The sequence below is a fragment of the Anarrhichthys ocellatus genome, unplaced genomic scaffold (genome assembly GCF_004355925.1).
Source record: "Anarrhichthys ocellatus isolate YVR2014 unplaced genomic scaffold, GSC_Weel_1.0 scaffold13, whole genome shotgun sequence".
NCBI lineage: Eukaryota > Metazoa > Chordata > Actinopteri > Perciformes > Anarhichadidae > Anarrhichthys > Anarrhichthys ocellatus.
The window spans coordinates 6,975,662-6,984,613 of NW_022280043.1; the positions used below are offsets into that span (position 1 = coordinate 6,975,662).

The following is an 8,952-nucleotide window of genomic DNA, read 5'->3' on the forward strand; positions in this document are numbered from 1 at the left end:
ACACACACACACACACACACACACACACACACACACACACACACACAACCACAGGTGTAAGTATTCTCTCCAGCTGCTCACTTGTTCACATGCAAGGTCGTCTTATCACTGCCTGCAGCTGTTGACTGCTTATAAAAATAAACAGTACATGGGTATTCCTCTCTCTTGTCTCACTCAAGTCTTTACGTTTGGTCCTTTTTGTTACACTGCTCAGAGAACTGCTGGTGTATTTCAATAACCACTCCCCTTCCATATGCTGTGTAATGCAGGCCGCCAAATGTACGCGCAGTCATTTAGATGTACAATGAGGACTAAAACTCTCTTTGCAGCCTCTTACATTGAGCCGAATAAAGGTTTTTATCGTACAATAAGTCATTTAAATGTTAACAGTTTGGAGGGCACAATACACAGAGACACATGGGCAGGGCCATTTGTATCATGTTTTTGCTTAGCAGACATACTGTTTCCTCTCTTTATTGTAGGCTTCCCGAGAGAGAGAGAAACCAGGCTATCACTGCTAACCCACTCAGTCCTATTAAGTTAAGGCAGGAAAGACACAATATAATTCATCCCCCAATGAGTCAAGTGGTCAAATGTGGACACAGAACAATTGCTGGTTTGTGAGACGGTTACTGACAACTGTGGGCATTAAGTACATCTAAAAGGGCCTTTGTCAAATAGCACCGCGTTGAGGTATTGTCTAGCAGTGACTGGTCCATTCACAATTAATAGCTTATTTTATGAGAGTGCTTTAAACCTCAGAGCTTCTGAGTGCATAAATGTTAATGGTTAACTTGGAAGTTCTTTTTTTTTCCCCAAGTGGGATCTTGACTAAAGAAAGGGTTGTTTTGCCATTCTCCCAACACAAATCCTCCCTCTTTAGAGTGATTGATTAGTCCAATCAAAAATGCAAATGAATTGTATTTATTTTGGTTATACCGCTAAATGCTAAGTATGATTGATGTCGGCTCAGGGGTTGCTGAGGGAAGGGGAAAAGGACACCGCGGCCTGCAGAAAGGGTCAGCCCTTGGCGACTTGGTGATAAATCTGGACCGTTATTAAGGTGAGATATGAGACATGACAGGTGTGATTGAACTATTCATCAATTGTGTCAAGAGTGATTAGATTGTTAATTGACCTCTGGGGAACTTATCAAAGGAGATAGGTAACCCCAGGCTTTGAAAAAGGTGCTTAAGTCTTCCACACAGAAAGAAAATATTAGCTGAAGCCTGCTCCTTTTCTGACACATGTGGACAATTGTGACAAATCATACTTTATGATATCCAACTATATATAGAGGTTCTATAAAGAGGTTTTTCACAGAGTAACTTAGAGTACGGTATGTGTGAAAAGCAATCTGCAAAATGAATTACATGCATTAGGTACGATTAAGCCAGTTCTAAATGAAAGCATGCATGAATACACACGCAGATCTGATTAAAGCCGTAAACCTTGGTGGCAGTGACGGTAACAAACCAAGTCATGAGTTCCACTCATTAAAGACTGCTGTGTTAGTAAAGGGGGATCCTCTTTGAGGTGAAACGACACTGGCAGACTCACAGAAGACTTTGAGCACAGTGGTGGCCTCTCCAACCCCAGCGGTGCCAGCGGTGACCTGGCAGTAGAAGTCAAGCTGGTCAGAGGGTTGAACCAAGGAGATGGTCAAGGAGAAGTCTTCTTCGATAGTGACCCGCCCAGCCAGAGGGGTGCCGTCATCGCTTTTTCCCTCGCCACCCTGGGAGAAAGCCACGCGCTTCCTGGTTCCATGCTCCTCCTGGATGTACGGACAGGTAGAGGCAGATATAGAAAGAGGGTGGATGAAACATGAGGAGTAATGGAAGAAGGAGAAATAAGACAAAGAAACAGCAATCAGTAAGAGAAAATGCAAATAAATAAAATAATAAAAACAAAGGATTTTTTTTTTACAGTGCAGTCATTTATGAAGCATTTCTAACACTTGACGGCTTTGACGGCCGAAAAAAAATGATTTTTCCAGTCGATGGATAGAGAACATTATTATCTGGAAATGACTTACAATGTACCACTCCACGACGGTGTTGCTTGGTGTTGGTGAGACCGTATATGTGCAGGGCAATTTGGCAGTCTCTCCTTTCAACACATCCACTTTAGGAGTCACGTTCACGGTCACAGCACCACTACAAACTGCAGAGAAAAACACACAAAGACAGAGAGAAAGAATATGATTAATGGCTCAAGCATAGAAAGCTAACGTGTTGCATCGATACCAGACATGACAGGCCGGTACACAAAAAGTCTGCATCCAAACAGTCGCAGCAGCCGGTCGCTGCAAAGGATAGCGAGCTACAAGTATCAGCATTCGCTTGAAGGTCTATTGAACAGCAGTAAAAGCTGTTAAGGGACCCAGAGGGAAGCTGGAGGGCCCTCGTCACTGTCGGCATTCTCCATTTAATAGAGACATTAGGATGCACAAATTGTCCCATATAACAATGGGAGCGAGTAGCAGCTAAGGCACAAGATGGACTCAAACTGGTTCCAGCGGGAATAGGGAACACTGTAGCTCTCTTAACTCTCTATACAGCCTAGCTATGGAGAGAAACAACGTGACAAGGAGATTGCATTACACAGAGGAAAGGCGGGGGAAAGAGGAAGGGGAAGGACGGAGAGCTAGAGGAAGGGAAGGAGCTCCATTTCTGCTAATGAAGTCACTGCAGCACATACAGTGTCATAAATCCTGGTACAGTGACACATGAAGTCCACTGTGTGGTGAGCGGGAGGCTCTAATGTTGGGAAAGAAAGGACAATTTCGTACGTGAAGTTGTTTCAATCTTTGACCATCAAATCAAAAAAAGTAAGCCATGATGATATGGACGCCATATTTCATAGTCTATGCAGTTTGATATGCACGGCCGCTTGGCAGGCTTGTATGACAACCTCTTTTGATAAAGACAATAATGGATGCATCAGGAAAGCAACAGTTAAACACTGCAAACACCGTTAAAAACCCCATAGATGTACACTCAATTCAATATTTATATTCTGGACACATGTGTAGCTAATGAACAACCCAGCCCCACACTAAATTAATCATGTCATCAATTTCTGGACTACAAAATCTACACGTAAATAATTTATTTGTTGTGCCAAACTTGCCAGAGTGGGGAGGATGGACTTCTGGGAATGCTAGCTGTTTGACGGGGTAGTTTATAATAACAGGGCAGAGAAATGCAGAAGGGAGAGATGAAAGAGTGTTTTGCTCAAAATGTCTAAAGCGAGACGAGTTGAGCTGAGGGACGGCCACCTTGTTATCGCTTCACTGTGAGGAAGAAAGAAGGCGAAGGATGGAAGGAAAAGAGAGAAGGCTGAGAGTTCATAAAGAGGAGATAACAGGGAGTGCCATCAAAAATACACACCGAGTGTTAGTGAGACACATTCCACCAGGGTCAGATGAGATTCCCCATGACCCACAAACCACACAGAGGTCAAGGGTCAGTCAAGCGTTGACATTTGATTGAAAGACCTCATGTCTCTTTTCCACCGTTCTTTCACTTCTTGATTTACTTTTTCACTTCCCTTCTCTATTTTCATCCTGCCTCTGATTTGCCTTTTTCTTTTTGCCTTTTTCATCCACTCCCTTTAAATATTGTGTTCTATAAGCTCAGCTCTCAAGTGAAACATTCGTTTTTGCAAATCAAGTCTCATGTTCCGAGGCTGCAAGAGGGATGTCGCCCAAAAGAAAATCCTCCTCTGCTTCCACGCCAACACAAACAGCGAGCCAGACAAGCAAACGTGCGAATGTGTGAGTAAACCAAGAGCTGTGCTTTCAGGCAGGCACTCGGGATTTAAGAGTCCTGTTAAGTGGTGCATGGGAAAAATAGACACACACACACACACACACACACACACACACACACGCACACATACAACATTAAATCAAGTGACTTGCTGGCACATCCACAGAAAGCCCAAATCTCAACTCAGTTACTCAAGTAATTTGGTTTTGGGGAAAACACTTGTTTACACAAATCACCAAATTAAAGAGACAATTCAGCCCAAAATAAAAAAATACATATTTTTCCTCCTCACTAGAGCTTTTTAGCAACGTAGATTGTTTTGGTGTGAGTTTTTGTATACAATGGGACTATATGGCACTTTACTGTATGTATGATGCTCAAAGCACCAAAAAAAACATTTTAAAATCTCAGCATCAAAGCCTTTTGCCAGAAAAACAATCGAGATTGATATGCGATATGAAAAATATGTTGTTTTTTTGTATTTTGAGGTGAACTGTCCCTTTAAGGTTGGACAGTGTTTGTGAGAAATGTAGGTTTAGGAACTGAGATATCATTACGTTTCCATCTGCTGGGTGCACATTTTTTAGCTGTTACTTGCAAGTAATACAAAACGCATCACTTTCACTTCCTGTGATATTATTCTTGGGTCATATTTTATGCACATTTTTCAGTCTCTGACACAATTTTGCCAGACATAATGGAATATGATTAAAAAAGCTGAATCCTCACGTTGAGATCAGCTTCATCTTTCATGGGATAATAATAGTCCCCTACTAGTGTCAACAACACAGAACAAACAACCCACCGAGGATGTTTGGATGGTTTGGATGTCTATGATTTAATCGCTTCGTATCTGACATAAGCTAGACGTGTTTGTTTTTTTGTTAACTGGGTTTGCTCAGTTGCTGGGTTGCATGCGGGTAAAAAAAAGCTACTGAGAGGCACTTAAAGCAATGATATGTGCTGAAAATGTAGATCAACAGAGTCCATCTGCACCTCATCTTTCTTTCTCTGCAAACCTCTTCCTCTCCCCCTCCCTCTCTCTCATTTGATTTTATTGTCACTCTCACCCTTGGGGTGTCATTCACAATATGTTTTGGTCCAGAGTGATCAGTCAGGCTGCTGCTCTGTGTTTTACACATGAGGCAGATGGACAGACAGAGACGGACAATTAAAGCATAATTAGGGAAGTCCTCTGTCCAATCTGAGTCTAGAGCAGTGTGTTTGTGTATTTAGAGACACATGCTGTTGGGTGTCACTGTGTGTGTGTGTGTGTGTGTGTGTGTGTGTGCGTGTGAGAGAGAGAGGGAGAGAAAGAGAGTGGCCGGGGCTGTTGGGGGTGGGGGGGGGGGCTGCTAGCTTCATGGGGGTCTCATTAGCTGGCGCAGGCCAGATAATCGGATTTAGCCAAAGAGAGGGAAAGTGTGTGTGTGTGGTGGTGGTGTGTGATGGGGTGCGTGACCGGGTGGAAAGACAGATGGGAACGAGACGGTCAGACTGTGACCTGTACACACACACAAACACACACTCTTACAGTACATCTATAATGCATGTGATATTTATGAGTAACTGAATGAATCACCCCAAAAAGCTACGGTTAAGTACAGTGTGTGTCGGGGCAAAAAAAGACCCAAGTCTGCAGTCAAAGCGGCGTGGCAGAGTGAAGACCCAGAGAGCGTGTCAGTCCCACATCTACTGAAAAGTTAATGTGAAACCATCTTTAATACTCTCTCTGTGTCTCTTTCTGCCTTTTTTCTCTCTGCCTGCATCTCTTTCACCCTCTCTCTTTCTCTTTCATACACACACACTGACACACACGAGGCGAGCGCCCCTCATTATGAAAAGAACCAGCTGGATCCTCTCTCTCCTGTCCTCTTTTCCTCTCTTGTTCTCCCCTCACCTACTGTCGTATTCTGGACATCAAACCAGGAGCCTCTTTCGCTCTCCGACTCTCCTCTTTTTATCCCTTATTCTCAAAGAGCATTCTTTAATACCCAGTGCACAAACTCACTTCTGTGTCTGGTCTGCGCATGTGCGTGTTTGAAAGACGGAAAGAGAATGCAAGATAGCACAAAGGCACAAAGGAAATAAGAAAAAGAGGAAGAATGAAAGGGTGAGAGAATAACAACAGCGTGCGTGGAAACTCAGTCTTACCTACATGACTGTCACCCAACTACAGCCTCTTTATGAAGCCACCATGAACCTCCTTTCACTGATAGTGTCTCCCTGCGAACCCAAACACCCCTCCGCATAAAGTAATGGCTGTTCTGGGTAACTCAGCTTTATTTAATTCTACTGTGTACACGAGATGACGGTGCTAGGGGTGCGAGGAACGTGTGTTAGATCACAGTCAGCAGGCGTTACGGAGATAGAGCGTGCACATCTGCATCAGTGCCAAGACTGTGACGAGAGTACGGAAGAATTAATCCATTCTGTGAGTCTATAAAGTTCAAGAGGAGTATGTGACCCGACAGACGAGGAATGTCCCGTGTGTACCTGTGTCCATGTGTTTGTGTGTGTGTGTGCGTGTGTGTGGCCTCTAACAGGATTAGTATGTTCGACTGTTGGCAAAGCAAACAGCGTCCTGTAGCTTCAATGTCACGAGAGCTGAGTCACCTTCAGCACGCGGTCATTGAAAAAACGACACAGAAAAATAACTTCCTCCTGTTTATCCATCACTCTCGACTGATCAGCCCCTCTTATGATGATTTCTCAAAGTCAATAGCTACATCCATACTTAATCATTAAGGGCTTACAGAGCCTGCATGCATAGGCTGTGCATTCAGGTTGCAAGGTTTAATCAATTAGTTGTCAACTATTAAATAATCTGCAACTTTTTTTGATAATCAATTATTTGGTTTGAAAAAAGTCAATATTCTCTGATTCCATTTTTCTGTTTCTTTACTCCTCTGGGATAGCAAAATGAAAATCCTCAAAAAACGCCATAAAAGATCAAATGTATTTTAAGTCCAATGTGATGCCATCAATTTGCTTGTTTTGTCTGATCAACACTCCATAACAGAAAGATATTATAGAAGCCAATAAAAGCAGCAAATCCTCACAATTGAGGAAGGAGACCCATGCAAGTTTCTATATTATCAAGAATAGTTGCAGATTAATTTTCTTTAGACTAATCATTTTAGCTCTTGTTATGTTCACTCCTGCTAGTTTCAGATGCTGATAGTGAGTAGAACACCAATAAATATTCATATTTTCAGCAAAAGCAGACATATTGCTTCTTAAGACCCGTTCTCTCCTGCAGGGTTCACCAGGAGTCTCACTCTCCATCACAACGTGAGTGAAAGAACGTAAACGCGGTTACTTTGTGGTACGTAAAAGCTGTGGCGTAACCAATGACTGAACTGAATTGCTGAGCTATAAAAGCATACCCACAAATGTGGCTTCACTCCCACCACATGTTGTGATGGTTACTATCACCACAGACACAACGTGACTGACTCACTGTCATCGTGAGCCAGAGGCTCAGTGCATGTACAGTATAGTTGTGGCAGCGGGGCGTGGCAGGTTGCCCTCAGCTCTCACACAGACAATGACCTGTTAATATTGCGGACTGGACCGGATTCAAATCTCGTCTTTACGGGCCTTTCACATTCGCTCAGCGCTCACTTTAGTCCGCCTGCCCTGCTAGATTGGAAGACTCCTCAGGAAATTCAGTTTGTTCAGTGAGTTTCATTTTAAAACTAAAAATCTCAGCGATGTGCCCAAGAGGGCCAGCTGTGAGGCGGAAACAATAAAGAGAAAGAGGCTCTTCAGTGGGTGCTCACTTCTGTTTGCTGATGTTGTTGAAACTACTGGATGTTGCTGGCATTTGCAAACAATACAGTTGTGGTCGGACACTGCAGGGAAAACGGTTCAGTTTGGTTTGTGCACTCTGTTGAAGCATTGAAAGGAAAACTATGTTCCCTTTCATAGTTTGAATAGCAGTATATATACTGTATGATAAATGTGTGTGTGTGTGTGGGGGGGGGCAGGCTGGGTCAGACTACCAGTGTCGGGGTGGGTCCATGTAAGGCCTGGAGTCCGTCAACGCCTGACTGATGAGACACAAACAGGTGCAGCGTAGGAACAGCAGCTGCTAAACACGCACACACAGACACACACCCACGCACACTCACACTAACACACTCACTCACTCACCAACAATGAATGCCACATGTAGAAGGCAAGGAAGGAAGGGAGGGAGGGAGGGAGACAGGCAGTGAAACACAGAGATGATGGACGGGGAAGGAGAGAGAGAGAGAGAGAAAAAGAGGACGTTTCCCAACTCTCTAGAATGCACAGACTCAAAACGTCTGTAGAGGCAGAAGTTTTTGCAACCAAGGAGACCAAAAATAAAAACACACACATACAATGAGAAGCGGACAGAAATAGATACACTGTCTGTCTCTTTGGAGACTTCTAATGGGCAAGTACATCCATACAAGTTCCATGCATAGCATACTAAGTGCTGTACGTGTTGGTGTCCTGCCAAGTGTTGACCTTTGAGAGGGAAGCACTGATATGTATCTTATGCCAATTAGAAACATACCGACATACGATTAGTATAACAGGGAGAAATGGCCAGAAAAAAAAGAGAAGACAGAAAAGGGTAGAGAAAAAAAGACAATGCAAGAAGGACATGTGCCAAGAAGAGCCATAAAATACTGCTATAAAATACTGCAAAGGCCATGAAAAAACTGCACCACCTGAGCCTCGTTCCCACTGCAAACATCGATTGCAGTCTGACAAAGCATGCAATATCCTGTTGCACTGGAAGTCTGATCGTGCACATGTACATGTGGTGCTTGTGTACATGGATATGAATACGTCTATTCAAATGTCAAAATTGTCCCGAACAATGCAAATCGCCATTCGGCACAGAAAATGATTCAGTAATGAGTTTGTTCTTCACAAACCAGCGCAAATAATGATAAAGGATTTGTATCTGACCTTTTTACAGAGTTATGTGCTTATGTATGCACAGAGCATGCTGAACATGCTGGCTCTTTGTATGAATCTTTTGTGTGCTACTGTGTCTAGATTTGCTTATGATGTTCCACGCAAAAGGAAATTACCCCAAGTGGGACCGATAAAGTAGTTATAATAAGAGTCTCCATTGAACTGCTCCCAAGACAAATTCCTGTTTATTGCTATTTGCCTGCTAATTCTGATATGGGGG

General features: G+C 43.3%; 1 protein-coding gene across 4 annotated transcripts in view; it reads right to left on the reverse strand.

Annotated features, from left to right (window-relative positions):
• The window catches only part of bcam (basal cell adhesion molecule (Lutheran blood group)), a 49,376-nt gene that overhangs the window by 15,699 nt on the left and 24,725 nt on the right, over positions 1–8,952 (reverse strand). For all 4 annotated transcript variants that reach the window (XM_031852640.1, XM_031852641.1, XM_031852643.1 and 1 more), the window contains exons 2-3: positions 2,036–2,163; positions 1,561–1,774 (exon numbers count right to left, since the gene is read on the reverse strand). In XM_031852640.1, coding sequence (XP_031708500.1) covers positions 1,561–1,774; positions 2,036–2,163 — 342 coding nt within the window. The remainder of the gene's footprint in view (positions 1–1,560; positions 1,775–2,035; positions 2,164–8,952) is intronic.